The 20,728-nt window shown below is 54.5% G+C and overlaps 1 protein-coding gene across 1 annotated transcript in view; it reads left to right on the forward strand.

The window, feature by feature from the left end:
- CNTNAP2 (contactin associated protein 2) overlaps window positions 1-20,728 on the forward strand; it is a 973,876-nt gene that overhangs the window by 632,145 nt on the left and 321,003 nt on the right. Inside the window, exon 12 of the mRNA XM_075557443.1 lies at window positions 7,333-7,452. Within this exon, the coding sequence (XP_075413558.1) occupies window positions 7,333-7,452 (120 nt within the window). The remainder of the gene's footprint in view (window positions 1-7,332; window positions 7,453-20,728) is intronic.

Genomic DNA, 20,728 nt, shown 5'->3' on the forward strand with positions numbered 1-20,728 from the left:
ACAGCAGCACGCAGGCCCTCCAGTCAGACAGACGGACGGATGTGGGGTATTTTTCCTTAAAGCCTTTTCAAATGTGCAGAACGGGTTGTCTGCAGCTGCTCACGTGGCTGAGTGAATGCCTTCCCGGACCTCGGATTCCACTCCTGGACATGGGGGGCTCCTGAGGAGTGAGTGAGAGACGTTCTAGAGAGAAAGTTGTTCAGATGGGGGGACACATGATCCAGTCAATGCCGACTCATGGAACCCTCCATAGGGATTCAGAGACTAGAATTCTTTACAGGAGCAGACAGCCTCCTCGTTCTCCCAAGGAGTGACTGGTGGGTTTGAACTCCCACCTTTTGGTTAGCAGCCCCATGCTTACCCAGGGCTCCTTCCACGTGGGAGGAGGGGACGACTGACGGATCCTGTCGGGCAGTGGGCAAGGTGGGTGGGGCTCTCCCTGCCCGGGATTCTATAAAGACTTACAGCCTTAGAATCCCCACAGAAAAGTTCTTCTCTGTGCCGTGAGGCAGCTCTGAGCCAAACCCAACTAGGTGGCAGTGGATCTGGTTGTGGTTTTGAGGTCTAGGTTCCCCTTGTGTGAGTGGAAAGGGCGAGGGTGCGTGCCTCGCAGCATCAGTGTGCAAGCGGACGGGAAAGGGCTTGCCAAGCAGCCAGCTGCTGACTGACACCCGGCGAGGGCGCAGACCGCTGCTGCTCCTGCTTTAATTACGGTCATTATTTATGAGAGGGCGCCATCGACGGGCCCACCGCTCTCCACTGACTCTGCTTTCCAGGGCTCTGGGAGCAGCTGTCCCAAAGGAACAGGGGCCCACTATGGATCAGGACAGGAATCAATATGGCCGTTCCCACTGTGCGCTGTGGGTGTATAGAGTGTGTCCATCACACTCTATACGTGCTGGCTCATCGTGGGACGCATGGGATTTCATAAGCGAAGACCCTCTAGCCTTCTCACGTGTTTAGTGATGAAAAAAAAACAAGTTTGGCCTTTCTCCGTGGTCTCTAAGGCAAGAGATGGGGAAATTTGAGAGTCCATGTGTGGGGGGGCTTGCTTGATAACTCGGGTTCTAGGTGAAGCCACCCTGGCTGATGCAGCAGTGGGAGCACCAGGAAGCATGATGCTGCGTCAGGAAGCATTGCTCCCAGGGCTCCGGTCCATACATGCAGGGGCTCCGCCCAAACAAAGCGTGTGGAGCATGCTGCGGCTGTCCGTAGGTGCCCCCAACTCATGGGGCTGCCTTAGGAAAGGAGGTCCGATCAAAACAGGGCCTTCTGAGGGGATCTGCTGGACCAGGAGAACACACGGCAGTGGTCAGCTCGTAAAGTCTGGGTGACTGATCTGGGGGCTCCGCATGCGTAAGCCTCGAGAGGATTTTTCAAAGGACGCTAGGTGTCCACAGGGACTCTTAGAACACTAGATGGTCACAGGGCTTGCTAGGAAGATGCTTGAGGAAAATTAGAAAGGGCAGTGGTGAAAAAGACCAGGAACGGAGCACTGAGGACTTTTTCTTCAATCACAGTTCTTTGAGGATTAAGTTGTGAATGCGAGGAGTGGGTATGCACTGATATAGATTTAGATGGACTGGCCCCAGTGGTTTAGTGGATGACACGCTTGGCTACTAACTTCCAGGTGGACAACTCAAAGCCTCCAGACATTCCTCTGGGGAAAGATGAGGCTTTGTACTTCCATAAAGAGTTACACTCTACCAAGGGCTCGAGTAGAAAGCAAATGTTTGAGAATGAAGGTGGCAACAAATGTACAAGTGTACTTGACACAATGGATGGATGGATGGATGGATGGATTGCGATAAGAGTTGTATGAGCCCCAATAAAATGATTTAAAAAGAAAATAGTTACAGTCCAGTAAACTCACGGGGGCAATTCTACCCTGCCCTATAAGGTTTTTATGAATCAGCATTGACTGAATGACAGCAAGGATGTTTGTTCAATCGTTCGTTTATTTTAATGGTCAGAGGCTTAATTCTCCTACTGCAAGTTGAGCATTCACAGTGTAAGCCTCTGCCCAGGGCCTTCCTTCTCAGGCGTGCAGGTGTGCATTATAGTCATGTGTCTGTTCGTATTCACATGTACATGCATATGTATGTCTTTACAGTTATGCTTGTGTTCGTGTTCATGTGCATATTTATAGAGAGAAAGTGAGAGGGGCAAAGGCTATATGTATGTGTGGGACTGTTCAAGGGGTCTTCAAAGCGTTTATGGAAATTTGAATTAAAATATAATGGAATTTTCCATAAACGTCTGGAGACATTATTGCTTGAATTGTAGCACCCGCTCCACCCCCCCCCCCAATGGCCGTGTTCCCATTCGGGAATGCCTTGTCTTCAGAATGCTTGCCGCTGAGGCAAGATTCTTGTAGGGCTTGTGTCGTAATTCCAGCTCTCCAAGAGATCAGATGGAGCAAAGGAAGGAAGCAGAGGTGGGGGGAGCAGAGAGATGCGAAGCCACATGCAGTCATCTGTGAGCAGAGTCTCATAGGATACGGGACTTCACTTTGAAGAGCTCAGAGCAGGCGGAATCGAAAGCCCGGCCCAAGAGAGCAGCCTGCATCCAGGTTTCTAGCCCTGTGGTCTGTGGGGAATCGACCTCTGCTCCTTAGAGCCTCCCCTTGTGGCTTGTCCGTGAGAGCAGCACTAGAGACCACAGGCCGAACTCAGCATCCTGAAGTGAGGGGGCTGCTCCCAAACATCGACACGTGCTTCTGGAACTGGGTCGTGAGCAGAGGCTGGGAAGGGTCGTCGCAAGGCTCCTAATCATGGAAATACAGATTGCCTTCAAGAGACTGTTGGTAGAATTATGGCAAAAATATTCTAGGTCAGAGGCCATTCTCAGGAGGGCTCAGGGGCAATGAGGAGAGTCGTCATTCTGTCATTGTAGAGCAAGAGTGGGGAACGTCCAGCCCTGAGCTATGAAAATCATTAACACCCGCTCACAGCACAGGCCAGCGCATTAGGGGTGAGTTAATTAAATGTTGACCAGTGTGACCTCAGGGTGATGTTCTAAACACCCAGTGACCCTGCCGTGAGAGGGCCTGTGGTGTCAGCAACAGATGCTTGCTCGAGATGGGGAGATTCGGCGTGCTGCGGGGGGCTTTCAAAGACAGTGATGGGCATGCGATTGGACCTGGAGGAAGGGGATGCTCGCTATGCGGTGACCAGGAACTTGGCTGAATTCTGTTCACGTGCTCGGTGGAAGATAGAACTTCTAAGGAATGTGTTGCCATCGGTAACTCCAGGAGATGGAGCTGAAGCCCAGGGCCATGGGGCGTGGCGCAGAGTTGAGAGTGTGGAAAACAGGAGCATTGCTTGTGGCCTCGGGCCAGAGAGGGTTCTGTTCAAGCCAGAGAACAAATGTGAATTATTCTGGAGCCTTCTCAACACAGGGCAAGGGGAGTAGATGATGTGTAGTCTACATTTACACGTTCCCAGATGAAGACGAGCTTCACCCCAGGATGAAACACACCTGAAGTCTCAACTATAGTCACGTCCATGATTCGAAAGCTGACATCTTGGACTTCGAGTTGCTAAAGGCTTTTTTGGGGGTGGGGGTGGGGGTGATGGACAGCTGTGTTGTGCTTGTGGCAGGGAGCCAGGGAGTTGCTCTGGATGGCATGGTGTCCTCCCCAAGTGCCCTGTGCCTTTAGTGATGCTGAGTCATCTACGCATAGCAACCTGATGAGCCAGCCCCTCCCAGCTGTGGTCACAGTGCTGCGCACGGTGTCCGTTCATCATGGGAGGGCCTTCCTCTGTCCCGCTGTCCCGCTACTTTTCCAAGCAGGATGTCCTTCTCCGGGAACTGGTCTCCCCGACACGACCAGCGTCCACGAGGCGAAGTCCCGCCCCCCTCTGTTCTGAGGAGCTTTCTGGCTGTGCATCTTGTAAGACAGGCACATCCATTCTTAGGCAGGGCATGGTGGCCATTCTTTGCCCACACCGTTGCTCCAGCGTGTCAGATCCGAGGCCTTCCTGCTTCACTTTCAACTATTCCATTAGGCAGCAGTAATGTGTCTGACGAGACTTCACGAAGTTCCAAGAACAGCTTGGAAGGAAAGGTAATGGAATTTTTCCACAGACATTTGTAAGTGTCCTGGTATTGATCCCGCTTCCCCGGGGCTGTGTGTTGGTCGGTGGCTCACAGCAAGGGCGCCAGGGGCTCCCATGACAATGCACACGGTCTCACTAGAACATCTCTGCGTGCCTTGAGCAATCGCAGAGTCTGGGGGCTCGGGTGTGGGCAGCTGCCACCTCCCCTCTTCTGAGCAGTGTGTTGGAGAGTTGACATGGGAACAAGAGTTCCCCCGGGAATGGGGGTTGGGGTGGTGGCTGAGTATCAGACACGGACATCATTTCCATCTCAGATCACAGGCAGCCTGTCACTCATCTTCAACCGTCACTCCTGGAGCCTGGTGGCACTGCGGTCTAAGAAGTGCCGGGCTGCTCTCCACAAGGTCAGCAGGGAAGCCTCTCCCTGGGAGATAGCTGAGGCCACAGAACCCCCAGCCAGGTGCTGTGAGTCTGGAAGCTGGTTTAGGTTTTACATGTGGTTTCAATTGACATGCACCTGAAAGGAGGCCTGGTGGTGCTATCGCTCAGGCGTCAGCTGCCCACACCAGGTCAGCGGTGGGAACCCTCAGCCCCGCTTTGGGAGAAAGAGCAGGCTGCCTGTCCCCTCCCATAAGGAGAGTAGCTCTGTTCTGTCCTGTAGCGTGATGACAAGTTAGGGTTGACTGGAAGGCAGTGGCTTTGGGGGTTCGGGGGAGTCTGTGCACCTGAAGCTTTTGAAGCTTGCCCGTCTCAGAGATACACTGCTCATACCCCACAGAGTTGGAGACAGCATTCCTTGGGAGACTGTCAGAAACCCAGATCATGCCGGTTGCCTGAGCTGCCCCAGCGTCCACAGACGGTCCCTCTGCAAGCGGAGTTGTCTGTATTTAAATCTTACTTGCTACCATCCCAGAGTCTTATTCACCATGGGGCTGCCAGGTGACAGACGAGGCCTGACAGCTGCTGAGGAGCCCTGGTGGGGTAGGGGTCATGCATTGGGCTGCTAACCACAGGCCAGCAGTTCGAAACCACCAACCGCTTTTTCCAGAGCAGAAAGATGAGGCTTTCTACTCCCATAACAAGTTAGAGTCTCAGAAACGCATGGGAGCAGGCCAGCCCTGCTGAGCGGGAATACCTGCTGAGTGGAGGGGCCTCGAACAGTCTGGCTTCCTGAGTCGGAACCTCAAATGGATTAACCACAAACAGACACAGCCCCTGTGTGCTTGGGGCAAAGTGCAGCAGGCCAGCATCCTGCCCAGCTCCTCACTGCTGGGTGAGAGTGGTCACCCTCTGACCGCTCAGACCCCAGCTCACCAGGCCAGAGCAGGATGGAGAGAGGGTGAATCAGCTGGGGCACACATGGCACAGAGAGAGGCCCACTGGGGTCTGGAGGTCCATGACCAGTGGTGCCCCTGGGCAATCAGTGAGTCCAGCAGGCAGACAAGAGGGCCCCAGAGCCTCCTTCTCACAGGACCCGGATGGCATCTCCGCAGGAACAGGCTGCCTTGTCTTCCTCCCAGGGAGCGGCTGCTGGCTCAAACTGCTGACCTTCTGGTTGTCGGCTAAGTGCCTTAACCACTGTGCCACCAGGGATGCAGGACAGCATGTGGGAGAAACAGGCACGGTGATAAAGGATGCTTTCCTCAGAGGAGGAGAAGCAGGGTAAGGCCTAAATAATAATAAGTATTGATGATTAAACGTCGCCTAGCTAAGGGCTGGAGTCCGGAAGCTGTAGTAGTTTTGCGCCAGGCAGTTAGCCACAAGGTCAACTGTTCAAAACCACCAGCCGCTCTGTGGAGAAAGACGAGGCTTTCTACTCCCATAAAGAGTGACAGTGTCAGAAGCTCACAGTCCTTCTGGGTTGATTTGAGTCAGCATTGACGCGGTGGCAGAGAGTTTGGGTTTTTTGAATATTACCGTTGTCATGACCTGCGTGTTGGTGCTGCAGGGGACCCACCTGGGGAGGGAGACACACCTGAGGTCGGGGACACACCTGCTGTGGGTGACACACTTGCAGGGTATGGGACAGCCACCTGGCCACTCCTTCCCCTGTCTCTGTATCTGGTAGCAACCCTGCGGTAGTCCCAGGTGACCTGACCTCACAACTTTTACCCAGCTGTCTGAGGGTGGGTTTTCAGGGGCATACACCAAATGGGTAGTTGCAGGCTGCTGGTCACAAGGTCAGCAATTCAAATCCACCAGCTACTTGGCAGGAGAAAGATGAGGCCGTCTGCTCCTAGAGAGGCTGACATCCTCAGAGAGCCATCACAGCAATGGAGCCAATGGCCGGGGTCTGGTCAGTTCCCTGGAGGGGCCCATCCTGTGTGCACATCCCTGTCTGCAGAAGGAAGTATTGTCCACTAGAAGTCAGAGAGCTGCACATGGCTCAGGGCCAGCCGAAGGTGGACGTAGCTGAGGTCCTGTCCCCTGTGAGTGAGGAAGCTTAGGGACCAGAGGCTTTGGGGGAAAAGATCTGGAGGGTGAGCCATCAGTGACTCGGACCCCAGTGCCCCTGGGTCAGGCACGGATCACGGTGGCTTTGCCTCACAGGCCTGTGGTCCTGCTCTTCCCAGATGCCCCTGCCATGGTGACAGGCTGCTTGCTCTTCGGGATTTCACATGTCCCAAGGGCAGGGGCAGGCCCTGTGGGACAGCAGAAGCCCATTGGGCCCCAGGGGGAGAAAGTAAGAAGGAACCTGTGATGGAATGTAGGATTTGCACAAGCTGCCTCAGGGCACAAATAGTGTCTGGGCATCAGGACCCTCTCCCTTCTCCTCCTCCCTGTCCTTGGATCCGGCGTCCAGTAAGCGTCTGGGATACATGCTAAGGGAGCAGGATTTGTACCAGCTGTGCAAACTCAAAAAAGGAAGAAGAAAAAGAAACTATACATGTGCCTGTGTGTGCCTGTGTGTGTACGTGTGTGTGCGTGTGAAAGAGAAAGATTTTCTGGGTAACCCAGCCCAACAACAGGGCAGCGGCGGCTTCTCAACACAGAGACGCTCACCATGAGGAAGAGCAGGGCAAAGTCTGTCCTTCTGCCCCTGAGCGTGGGCCCGCTGGACAGACTCCACGTTTGTTAGCGATGTTGGATGCCACACCAACAACTTGGTGTCTCCTTTGGTGCAGAGAACCTCAGAGTCAGAGGTGTGGCTCCATCTCACTGCAGACAGGGTCCTCACACCAGGACCCCTGGGGTGGCTCTCTGGCCCTGAATGGCAGGTCCTTTGGGGAGCCACCGCTGTTGCTGAGCTCACATTGGCCTCTCCTTTCAGCGATCTACGAGCCGTCCTGCGAGGCCTACAAGCACCTGGGCCAGAGTTCCAACTACTACTGGATTGACCCCGACGGCAGCGGCCCCCTGCCCCCGCTGAGGGTGTACTGCAACATGACAGGTAAGCCCTTCCCCCTGAGGGTGAACTGCAACATGACAGGTAAGCCCTCCCCCCTGAGGGTGTACTGCAACATGACAGGTAAGCCCTGCCCCCTCAGAGTGGACTGCAGTATGCCAGGTAAGCCCTGCCAGAGGCCCACCTGCCCTGCGTTTGCTTCTCCCACTGTGCGCCTTCCCAGCACGCCCTGCGCTCCACGGACTGCTCAGAGGAAGCAGAGGTGTCTCCCTGAAGCAGCAGGGCTCTGTCTGCCTGCCTTCGACGGGTGGTCAGCAGGTAGAAACAGATAGACAGGCGTAGATGACAGCAGTTTAGATGGGGAAGCGACCGGGTCAGGTGAAACGTGGTTGTGGGGTACCCTCCACTGGAGGTCCCACGGGGGTGCCCGGTGTCCCTGCTGAGTGTCCCCAGGCCCTGCCCACAGTCACTCCACCCGCCTCCTCCCAAGGATCACAAAGAGCTCCGGCAGCTCCCAAGGAATGTGTCTTGGGAGTGGGGTGGGGGTGGAGTTCCTGATTCTGTATCCACTTAGGCGACCCCCCCAAACCTCCTCCACAGCCAGAGGTTGGAGGGAGCCCCACTTCCCAGAGAGCTTGGTCCAAGAACACACCCACTTGGGGCTTGGGAGTGTCCTCCGATTTTATGGGGCTTGTGAACACCTGTGGAGGTACTTGTGGGACTTGGAAATGCCCTGGAACCTTGGTTGTAATCTCGCCTGAGCTGAATTGTCCCCCACGGGAACTTGATCAAAGTCCAGTGTTCTTGGTGCCCCTGCGGCTGTAGCACAGACACCACACAGGAGCAGTTGCAGGCAGCACACCTGGGTTCTCCCCACGTGGGGCCCTGACTCTGGGGCACAGTGTGTCTCTCAGCTCCCCCCATGTTCTTCTCAGCATTCATTCAGGGATCCCACATAGCACCTCATCTCCACAATGTGTCCTGGCCTCTGTCTCTGGGCTGCTTGCTCAGGTCCCCAAAGCTATGTAGTTTCAGATGCACCCTGCAGCACAGATCAGTCTGTGGTAACCTGACAGGGAAAGCCCTGTTCCCACATCAGGTCCAGAAGGGTTAGGCTCTGACATCTTTGGGAGGACCCAGCCCATGAAAATCACCCGTCTTGGCTTCTGTTTTTCCCAATAAATAAAAGTGACCAGGACACAAGGTCAGATGTGAGCCCTATGGGAAACGAGGACACGCTGATGGGCCAGGGCAATTGGGAACTTGATGTTTCTCCTGCAAGCATCTCAAAGTGGAGATAGACCACAGGCAAATGCCGGTGTCCCCATGTCAGGCTCACCTGAAAGGCAGGGCCCTGGAAAGCTGTGCCGGAGTTAACAGGAGGCTCTGGACAACGGCAACGGAACAGCTCAGCTCGCCTCTGCATGTAGGGCCCCCGGGCACAGCGGCGCTGTGTCTGTCTTGGGAGTAGCCTGGTCCTCTCACTAGGCGGCTGGTCCCCCACCAGGCCTCCATGTCAGCTGCCCACAGTCAGCCTCTCCACAGCTCAGTGGCCCTGCTGCCAATTGAGCAGCAGCACCAGCACTGCTCAGCCACCCGTGGCCCTGCCTTTCGTGACCCTGCCACTCTGCGCAGCCAGCCCCCGGCAGCACCTTCTCAGCCAGCACCCCTCTCGACTGCAGCCTAGTGACCCACTTGGAGGAGGGCTCTTCTCCTGAAGCCGTGATCCCCCCAGGCTGAGGGGTGCAGCTCTCAGGATGCTTTTTCAAAGAACCAAGACCCATCACACACACACACACACACACACACACACACACACACACCAAAGGCTGAGGCCCGGGCTGAGTCTCTGGAATGTGAGTGTGGGAGGCTGGGTTTTCTAGAGAAACAAGACCAAAGACACAGGTGTATAAGAAAGGACTGTTTACCAAGAAGGAATTTCATATCCAACGGCCCAGCCCAGGCCAACTCAAACCCCTGAGACCGATGCTTGCTGGCCGACGCCCTCAGACTCACACTGCACCCGTCATAGGAAGCAGGAATGTGAAGCTAGGGCTGGGAGATCACAGGCTGGTGGACACAGAGCTGGGTGGACCCAAGGGTGCAGGGCCTGGCAGGGCGCTGACAGCTCCCAGGGTTGGCAGGCCACATGGGCATCCAGGTGGGTCCTGAGACCCAGGACACAGGCAGACAGGAAGGTGAGGGGTAGGAGAGGCCCACTCTTCCTCCACGTCTCATCAAAAGTCCACAGCCCGAGGAGACATCACCAGGCAGTAACCTGATTGAATGGTGGCACTCCACTGCTACCTGGACACAAGATCTGACCATTCTGGGGTGCTGGACTGGGAAAGCAGAACCACTTACAGAGTGCCCTTGTCCTACGGGTCAGTGGTTTTAGGGGAGGAGCGACTCCCCAGACCCCGTATTTAGGGGTCCCCCAAGGAGACAGGGATGTCCAAGAGGGGGAGCTCCTGGGAAAGCCCCAGTACTGACTTAGATGCCCGAGGCCACAGGCCAGTGGCAGGAGCTGAAGGGCTTGGTTTGAGGGCCTTGGGGACATTGAATGGGCCAGGATGTGGCTGGTGAGGGAGAAGGATTTGGAAGCGATTCCCAGGGGTCTTCCCAGGGAGCCTGGAGCCAGAGCTGGAGCCTGGGGTCTGGAGCAGGTGAGGATTTTCAGGCCTACATTAGCCGGCTCTCCACAGCACCCAGCAGGTCCAGCAGCCAAACATTCCAGCAAGCGTGTGTGTTCTCGCCCGGAGCGCTGGAAGTCCAAGTAAGCACGAGTGCTTTGCCACCGCACTCCTCCTCGCTCCAGCTTAGAGGTATTAGTGGAAGCCTTCCCTCCACCTGAAGCAGAATGAAGCACACACACCACCCCAAAGGCCCCCAAACCACAGGGTAAAGGAGCCCCAAAGGTACCCCAGACCATGGGGACCATATGAGCCCCAGAGACCCCCCAAATCATGCGGCTATATGAGCCCCAAAGGTACCACAAACTGTAGGAACTATATGAGACCCAAAGGCCCCCTAAACTGGAGGAATATGAGCCCCCAGGGTCCCCCCAAACCGCAGGGTTTTATGAGCCCCAAAGGTCCTCCAGACTGTGTGTATGCATAAGCCCCAAGGGTACCCCAGAGACCCCCAGACCACGGGCTCTGTTCTATGGACACGCACAGCCCAGCTTTTGTGGAAGACCATCCCTGGCCACACTCCAAAGCTCCGCGTATCGCACACGGAGCCTCGTCTACACCACGGAGACTTGCCACCAGTCACCTTTCCGAGCTTGGAACCACACGAAGCCCGAGTTAAGCCTCAGCTTCTTCCTTTCCTGCTGAGTCATTTATCCTGCGCGTCCCAACCAGTGGATCGCTGGGTGGTCAGGACCCACGCCCACCTGCTCACCAGGCGGGGCGGGGTGTTGGGCCCAGCAGAGATACCTTGGAAGGAAAGGCCTGGTGGTCAGTGCACCTCTGAGAAGGCAGCACCAGGAAGCAGGCAGCTCGTGAACACACACGGGGTTCCCCAAGCTGTCAGTGGCAACCAGCTTCATACATGGATGGAAAGTGCCCTTCTGAAACCTCTGGTAGGCCCATCTCATTGTGTTATGATGGGATAGATACTTGAGCAAGTGTCCCCATGTCACGTCCACATGTGTGACAGAGCCACCTGTGCTCCTCAGGGTGTTGTCCAGCCTTCACGCCATCCTTCCTCCAGGGAGGTCAACACTCTTCTCAGCCCTATATTGCCGAGCGCGAGGTCTTCCCCTTTTTCGCTGCTCCTCCAGCTGACCACACACGAGGCCTAGTCTTTCCGACAACATGGCCACAGCATGTAAGACGAAGGCTCGCCATCTTCGCCACTAAGGAACTGTCTGGCTGTGCTTCTTCCGAGAGGGATTTGTTGGTTCTCTAACTGTGAGCGTCCCAGTCCCTGTTCTTCCCCAGCACGGTTACTCACGCACTCTGACTCCTCTTCAGTCCTTGATCAAAGGAGGTGGCTGAGGAGGCCACAGCTTGGGTCGGGTGCACCTTAGTCCCCAAAGTGGCACCTTTGCTTTTCAGCACTTTCAGGGGACCCTATGCCCCCAAGCACCCTCCTCCCCAGAGGAGAGAACCCCGCCCAGGGTTCCCATGAGTGTACATCTTTCTCCCGCGGAGCAGGAACCACTCCCTTCTTAAAGAGACGCCTGTCTGTGTAGCAACGGAGACTAAACGAGAGTCTCCACACAAGGCACTTCCACAACCGGAGCTGCCGGCTGCCCTCGCTCAACCTCTGTGGCTTGCAGCCCATTCTCTTGCCTCATGCAGGCTGGAGAGGGTGTCTTGTGCCCCGAAGCATCTTGTAACGAGATCTGCTTATGGCTCTATCATCTAGATCTCCTGAAGCCCTGCTCCCATGGCCCCTTGGCTGGCCGCCTCCCAGGCTGGGGGGGAAAGCAAAGTGGTTTACTTCACAATGAGGAGTCATGTTCCACAGGCCGAGATGCCCGGGCTTGTCTACCTGTGGTGTCCTGTCTGCTGCTGTCTGTTAAATGTGCAGTAAACCAAGCCCTCTGCCATTTCTACCATCCAGTCAACTCTGAGACATAGGGGCCCACCCACAGGTGGGTTTTCCAAGACTTTAAGTCTTTGTGAGAGCAGAAAGCCTCCTCCTTCTCCCAAGGTACACCTGATGAGTTTGCACCCACCACGCCACAGGGCTCGACAGCGGTATGAACACACGTGAAAATGGCCACCCTGCAGCCCAGAGACAGACGTGAAGTGAGCACACGCTGTTGAAACACAGCACAGGGAACTGAGCCCCACGCTGGTGACCACAGCCGTCAATGTACAGAGACATGATCTCGGGACACTCAGGGAAGCCGAGCGAAGGCAGACCCGGGGGCCTGTGTGAGCATGCTGGTGTGAGGCCAGCACTCCCTTAGCTCTGCACACCTCGGTGGTGGTGGTAGACACGGGCCAGCCCTGTGCCCTAGCCCTGGAGGGGATGATGGCACTCCCAGCATGTTCTCAGGGCAGAAGCGATACTGGGCCAAGACTTGTGTCTGAGGCGCATCAGACTGGAAAAAACTCACTGCATCGTGGCAGGAGGACTTCCACACAGGGCTTTCTTCACATCCAAGGTTCCCTGAGGCTGAGCAGAACCCCTGGCCTTGAAGCCACAGGCAGCAGGTAGAGATATGATAAGACTGGTCTCTGGTTCTGCCCGCCTACTCCCGGCTGCCCCTCTGAGCCTCTCCAGTTCCCAGAGTCCTTTCTGAACTGCATATTGCCTGGAGTCTGCGCAACCTGAAAGCCAGCCTTCACACCAAGGGCTGCTGGGACCACCCATGGAGCTGCCGCGCCCCTTGGTGGAATCCTTCATGACTTCTCAATCCTGAGCTGACCCCGCCAGTCCCTTCTTCACTATCCACCTCTCTCTTGAAGATAAGATGTCTTTTTTAAAGAGACTAAGGCTCATCGTGGCCGCTCACTGTGGAGCTGGCTGGGCATGTCTGAGCGGCCAGCACTGGCGTGAATAGGTTTCCCTGTGTTTGTGTTTGTCTCTGCCGATAGCACAGTTGCCGGTGGAAACGGCGCCACTTGTACGTCAGCTGGATCAGAGCCAGGATTGGCAAACTATAACCCCCCTGTCCTCAAGTGGGCCCCGAATCTGGGTGACCTGAAGAGCTGAGCAGGGTTTCCAGTGAGCCACCCGATGGCCTCAACTTCTCCCATGGAGCAGCTGCTTCCCCGGCCGGTGTCCCTCCTCGTGCCAGGGTTATTGTGTTTATACGAGGAAGATGATCGCACTGGGTGGAGCCTGTGTTCACCACCAGCTCTGAATGTGCTAGGAGATGAGTTCTCCTGAGCCATTCTTGATGTGAGAGAGAGAGTCTGTGTGTGTTTACAAATGTAGAATTTCCCTGTAGAGTTTCTGGTTGTCTCTACATGAGGGCGAAAGACTGGCTGGTTGGCCCCGGAGAGGTGCAGAGCCTACTCCCATCTAAAAGCCCCATCAAAGGGATGGAAGGCTCAGGACTGCCTAGCAGACATTTCCAACTTCAGGCGTCTTCTGGTTACTGGAATGTACCACCAGCAGTGTCGCGAGGTATAATTTGTTGGACAGTTGGTGGAAATTTTCACATGCAGGGAATCCAAACCAAGAGACTCTGAGCAAGGCTTCGAGAAGGTCGACCTGAGTTTGGTTGAGTAGATTGTAAACATCCCATAAAGTCCTCCATCACTGGTGTGTCACGTCTGTCACTTCGTGGCAGTCAGCACACATCTAATGGACCTCTTCTCCCCTCCGTGGTCCTCGTCTGGACTTACTCACTGCCATCAAGTCCACGCAGACTCACAGTGACACCCTGTGGCTTTCCAAGAAGGAATTGCTTGCAGGAATAGAAAGCCCAGTTTCTCCTGTGGAGATGCTGGTGCTTGAACTTCCCACCAGGCAGATGGCAGCCCACTGCATGACCCCACACTTCCCTCCCCTTAACACCTCAGTGTCCCCATGATTCCTCATGCCTCTCAGCTCTAAAGTAGCCTCCTTGCTTTGAAATGGCAGGTAGGCAGAGGGTCACCCGGGGGCATGGCACCCAGGGCTGTCACATTGCTGTCACACTATCAGGCTGTCACCCATGGGCCTCCTCCACAGCCAGTACAGAATCCTTACTAATGCGTGTTGTCGATTAATCATAGAAGCATATGTGATAGACACCGTCATAAATTGCTTAGAAGTAGTATGGCTCAGATTACTTGAATATCGGTGATGAAATTGCTCTGCACAAAATTCCTGCATGACCAGTAGCTCAGTAAAGGCTTTGTAACATTTTTTTCTCCTTTCTTTACTACTTCATTCAGAAAAAAAAAAGAAAGTCGGTGATCCAGGTTGAGAAACACTAGGAGTCTGTGTAGCGGTGGGGGTGGCGGTTGGGGCCATGGAGCCGTTCCCAGCCTAAAGCGCCCCACGCACCGCCGAACCAAACATCCTCACAGTTCTTCCTAGGGTGAGCCAGCAACCACCGGCTCCATCACACTCCTCAGGGGCCTTGCTCGCTTTCGTGGCCCCTCGAGTTTACCAAGTTACAACACCAGACCCTAGGACAGAGGGCAGGAGGCAGCTCCCACCCACACCCCCAGAAAGAAGGTCAGAGGGTGATGGAGTGGACACCTCACAGCTCAGATGTCCTGGGGATCAGGAGCCAGTGATAGACTGGCCTTCGGTGCGCTGGCCCAGGGTAAGGAGAACAGGAGTGCCTGACGACCTGCCACCTGCCTAGCTTTGCAGGGTGGGGAGCACTTCTAATCCACCGAGTGCACATGGGGTGCAACTGACCAAATGCTACCAGTGCTGCCGTCAGGTGCCTTCCAGTCAGCCACACCAGGTGAGGGCCCATGTACAACAGACAGGCACTGCCCAGTCAGCCACACCAGGTGAGGGCCTATGCACAACAGACAGGCACTTCCCAGTCAGCCACACCAGGTGAGGGCCTATGCACAGCAGACAGGCTCTGCCCAGTCAGCCACACCAGGTGAGGGCCTATGCACAACAGACAGGCTCTGCCCAGTCAGCCACACCAGGTGAGGGCCTATGCACAACAGACAGGCTCTGCCCAGTCAGCCACACCAGGTGAGGGCCTATGCACAACAGACAGGCTCTGCCCAGTCAGCCACACCAGGTGAGGGCCTATGCACAACAGACAGGCTCTGCCCAGTCAGCCACACCAGGTGAGGGCCTATGCACAACAGACAGGCTCTGCCCAGTCAGCCACACCAGGTGAGGGCCTATGCACAACAGACAGGCTCTGCCCAGTCAGCCACACCAGGTGAGGGCCTATGCACAACAGACAGGCTCTGCCCAGTCAGCCACACCAGGTGATGATCCATGTACAACAGACAAACCAGTCAGTCACACCAGGTGATGACAGAGACCATCCTCACACCCAATGTGATGCTTGAGCTCACTGGGGCAGCCGCCATGTCCACCCAGCCCATCAAGGGTCTTTTTCACGTACCTTCTGTGTTACCAAACATGCTACCCTCCAAGCATGTCCAGTGTATGTGAGATGCGTTCCCTGCAGCCTGGCTTCTCAGGAGCACTCTGTCCTCCCAGGATCTGTCTGCTTGTTCTTTCTAGCAGTCCACAGCACTTCCCATAGCCTTCATTCGTCACCCCATTTTGCAAATGTGTTCGCTCGTCCTTCTTCTCTGCACAACTCTCAGATGCTGCTAGGGGACTGGAAATACCATGACCTGGGTCAGGTGCCCCTTGGTGTTCTCAAAGTGACAGCCTTGCTCTTCAGTCCTGGAAAGAGGTCTTTGCAGCAGATCCACCCACTGCAAGAGGGATGCTCTGATTTCTTGCCTTCTCCCTCCATGAGTGCTGATCACGGATCCAAAGGAAACAAAACCCTTGACAGCATCCATGTTGTTTCTGTTCATCATGGTGTTAGTCTGGGTAAACCAGAGGAACAAATTCATAGACACTCATATATGTGTAAGAAAGAGTATTTATATAAAAGAGCAATTGTATATTGAGCAAACATCCCAGCCTAGTCCAGGTCAAGTCCATAAGTCCGATATTAGCCCATATGTCTGATACAAATCTATAAAGTGCTCTTCAGACTCACGAAACACATGCAATGACACCGAATATAGGAAGATCACAGGCCAGTGGGTGGAAAGTCTTGTGGATCCAGGGGCAATGGAAGCATCTCAGCACTAGGTGTGTCTCCACATGGCTCCCCCAGCTCCGGGTTCTAGCTGCATCAGTCTCTCTCCATGTGGCTTGTCAACAGCAATGTATCCCAGGGAGTCTGCATGTATCCTGCCTCTAACAAGCTATTTATCTCCTTCATGCCTCCAAATAAGGTCATCAAGCTGCAGCCTGATTGACAGGCTAAGCTCCACCCCTTCACTCAAAAGTCTCAAATTGACAACAGATTATGTAACAACCATGTTCATGGTGTTTCACATTCGTCCACTTTTGAGGGTGCTTTGGGGGGATTGCCACTTGAGTACCCCAAACATGATTCCTACACAGAGGCTGGAGAATGAGTGGCAGTGCCAGCTAGAGAGAGCACTTAGGTAGAGCCCTGGGATTGAGGGCCAGAGATGCCATCTGAGGATCAATGGCTCATCCACATGCACCGTGCAAATCAGCAGACACGTGGTGCAGTGGTGTCTGTACTCTGAGCGATGTGTCATAATGGGAATTAATCGCTTACTTAGGCCATTGCTCATTACAACACTCTTGATTTACAGATCTTTTCCTCCTTCCTTCCTATCTTGGTAATGACGACACTCCCATGGCTGCTCAAACTCACAGCCAGGCAACCAGACAAGCCTAGCTGTCCATGCAGAAGCTACCACTATGCCCATCCCATTCCCAAGCACAGTTTTAAAGCTACCTTTAAACATAGGAAGCCCCGAGAACGTTGGCTGCCTCGTTTCATCTAGGTAACTAACTAACCCCCCTCCGGCCACAGCAAGAATGTTCGCTTAACTCAAATCATACCCCAATGTTGCCAGCACCCCGGCAGCAGTGACAGAAGTACTGGCCCAAACCGCCACATTGTGTCTGCCTGGACAGTGCTCCAGTGATCTGTTTCTTTGACCTTGACCCCAAATCGGTCAGGTCACAGGTTTGCCAACCCAGCCCCGGTGTTTGGAGAAAGTTGTAGTAAGCCTCTTATTCCGTGATGCCACGTGGGGGTTCAGGTGGCTTCGTGCCGGGGAGGCGCAGTCACACTGACTGTGAAGCCAGCACATCACCATTGAACACGGGAGCCCTGGTGGTGCCGTGGTTGAACATGAAACTCATGAGAGAAAACTGTGGCAATCTGTTCCCATGACATTGTGTAGGAAAGTCTAGGTGGGTCATCCCAATCCTGTAAATCCAGAAATTTGGCTTCCAGAGGAACTCAACTGGGTGTTTTCAGGGCTCACCCTAAAGTAGTAGGGAACAAGGGATATTATCATTGCTGGATCTTGGCTAAAAGCTGTGTGATCAGGAGTTCAAAGCCACCAGCAGCTCTCTGAGAGAAAAACTGGTCTTTCTACTCCTGTAAGCAGTTACAGTCTTGGAAATGCACAGGGGTCAGGATGAGTCAGCATTGACTCGATAGCAATGAGCTTGGCTGGGGCGGGGAGTAGGGGAGGAATGGACAGCGCTGAGAAAAAGAATTCCAAAACACTGTCACGTTTTACAGGACATTTACAGGGAACAAGAGACAGCCTTTCAACCAGAACAGCGTGCATCCTGCTTGGTAAAGTGGAGGGGCAGGGAAAAGAGGCAGCCCCTCAGGGAGATGCATGGACACAGTGGCTGCCATGATGGGCCCTGGCGTAGCACTGGGCGTGAGTGTGGTGCGGGGCTTCATTCTGTTCTGTGCGGGTCCTGATGAGTCGGAGTCAAGTACGTGACACTGAACAGCAGCAAAAAAAATAAAACACACTTTATGTCCAAACCAGGGTCAAGTGCTCAGGACAGAGACTTAGAATTTCAGTACATCTTTGGGCACACCATCCAATGCATGGAACATCTGGTCGAACTTGGCCTGCCTTGGGGCTGGGGAGTGGTTGGAGCTTGGGGGGAAAGGCACTGCAGCTGAGCCTAAAAGCGGGAGCATTCTCCTGGAGGGGATGCAGGTGAAAGGAGAGGATTCCCCGACTGCTGGGGATGTCTCTGGACCAGGCCATGGTTCACTCTTGTGCACAGGCCCTGATGAGTCGGAGCTGACCCAATGTCCCGAATAAGAACACCCACTGGGGGCCTCTCCTCAGAGCAAAGTGGGAGCCCACTGGGAGCCCTTTGAGGACCTGAACTCTGCTGTCCTGATGGCTTTCTTTCCACAGAGCTGTGCAGCGCTGGGCAGCCCCACTAAGGACCTGGTCCACCAGGCTGTCAGGCTAAAGGTCCGCCTAAGGGGCCGCTTCAGAAGAGCTAGTCTCAGAAACCCACGTGGCAGTTTTACTCTGTTTGGCAGGGTCGTTATGAGTCAGAACTGACTAGATGGCATTGACTTTGCTTGTTTGTTGTTAAGTCATCAAGAATCTCCCGCTGAGCCTCAAGCCTGGAGAGGCGGGATGGTGGGAAGGCCCTCAGCCCGCAGGGCAGTACCTTCCACCGCCATCGCTCCTGGTGCCCACGGACTTGGACTTCTGGGCAGACTTTCATCCCTGCCCCCACCCTCACCCCTGACTCATAGGCAGGCAGGAGGTCAGCGTGAAAGACTGTCCTGTCCATGGCCAATCAAACTGCCATTTCCGGTTAGCGATCTGCTGCTACTTCAAAGCAGTTCAGACAGAAGCATCTGGGCAGGGTCATCTCCCAGGTTAGCCTGTTAAAACTTCAATTAAACTACGTGTTGATGGAACCTGAGATCCCTGACAATAAAACATGTGTGAAGTGCAATGCTGGGGACAGCTAGCATGGACCACGGAACTTCACTGGTCTACGAGCGGCTTTGTAATGGATGTGCTGGATCCCCCCACCTCCCGAATTATTCTGGCAGTGGCCTGAAACTAGTGGCTAATTTCCCTGGTCCTCTGTGCTGGTCTTCGGATGCCCAGGGCCGAGAGCAGCGCCAAGGATGAAGCGGGCTGCTCTAAACCAGGGTGTCTCCTGCGTGTGGTTCTCTGCAGCCACGTGGCTGTAAAGAAGTGTGTTATGTTGTGGCATTGTGGCGTCCACCCTGTGAAAACACAACTCCTGCGAGGCCAGTAATAGATCTTGACTGACACCGGTGAAGCTCTGGTGTGAAAACCAAGACATCGTCTTATGGAAACATCACAGGTGTTCTGAAGATGAGCGACTAGACCCTAGAAGACTCCTGCACATGACCAATCTGCATGGCCCGGGGAACCGGCCAGAGTGGTGCTGACATCGTAAGCATGGACCCTACGACTCAGTTTCTGGCCCAAGCCTGAGGCTCCTGTGTTTTATAACTGGCTGCATGTGGATAATTCTCCAGAAGCGCCCACGGCCTGACACACAGCGTGAGCCGCTCTCTAGGCTGCCCTTGGCCCGACTTCAGGAAGACTTTCTTCAAGAGTTTCTGACTGCGCAAACGGCAAGCTGAAGGGCAGCTGGCCAGGCTGGGTCACCCCACCTCAGCGGGCCCCAAGTAAAGGAAGCTGGGTCCTCACCACTCTGCTGCTCTGTGAAGCACACCTCAGAGGTCTGTTCTCTGCGATAAGAAGAGGTAGGAAACCCCGTGGGGCGGATCTCTGACACGCGGGGCCACTGGGAGCCTGAGCCCGCCACGGCACTCACCAGCCACGATGTGGTCTCCTTTGCTCTTCTAAGAGTCCTTACAGCTGAGCTTCACATGAATACATGTTATAGGTGCCACGTTCTGTCACTCAAATCTCTGAGCAGTCCCACATCAAAAACCTTCTAAATGTTGGTGTGTTTGCTTCTTCATTCAAGCTTGACATCGTAATGGTCTTCTGCTCAGACAGCGTGCATGCATTGGAAAGTGGATCACTGAAGATATAATTAGCTTTGCTCGGCCCCTTTGACCCGTGTGTATCATCTTCCACCATCCTTTGGACCGGGGTTTTTCTGTGTCTTAGTGTGTTGCTGCTGATGGGATTTGAGGGGTATGATTTTCTGTGTATGAAATCCAGGAGAGGTAAGTCTAGAGAGACAGTAACTAGATTAATAGCTCCTTAGGGTTCTGGCAGGGGGCTTGGGGGAAAGGAGGAGCTAATAATAATGGATATGAGAATGATCTGGAATCAATTGTGGTGAGGATGGCACAACCTGTGTAGTGCATTTAAAGCACTGGACTGGACTGTGCACAGATTGTTTGTCCGTAAAACAGTAATGGCCAAGCACAGCTTGCTGTCATGGAGACCTGCCATGTGGGAGCCGGGTAGAGGCTGGTGCTGGCGGATACCACGTGAGACAGGATGAGGTGGCTGGCTTGTGCACACGTCCACTCAGGATCCCCTCATGAATGACCACTGGGGAGCTTTTCAGAGCAGGACAGGGGAAGCTAGCCATCTACTCTGGGGTTCCCAGCTCCTTTGGGGGGCCCTCTCAGTTTCTGGGGTCTGTTTACCAGGTTATTGCTCACTTAAACAGGTGGCTTCAGGAAAGCAGTTCCTTCAAGACTGCAGATTGAAAAGAGCCCCTAACAGGGATACCCTGGATAGCGTACCCCAACTCTACAGACCCAGGGGTCTGGATTAAAGCTGGTCACTGCTAACTTCCCACTGGAGAGGCCAGGCCTTGCCCAAGGTCCGAGTTGGAATCAGGTCAGAATGACTGTAAGAAAACAAGCCCCACGAGACATCTGTTGTTGTTGTTGTCGTTGTTGTTGCTG

The sequence above is a fragment of the Tenrec ecaudatus genome, chromosome 9 (assembly GCF_050624435.1).
Source record: "Tenrec ecaudatus isolate mTenEca1 chromosome 9, mTenEca1.hap1, whole genome shotgun sequence".
Lineage (NCBI taxonomy): Eukaryota > Metazoa > Chordata > Mammalia > Afrosoricida > Tenrecidae > Tenrec > Tenrec ecaudatus.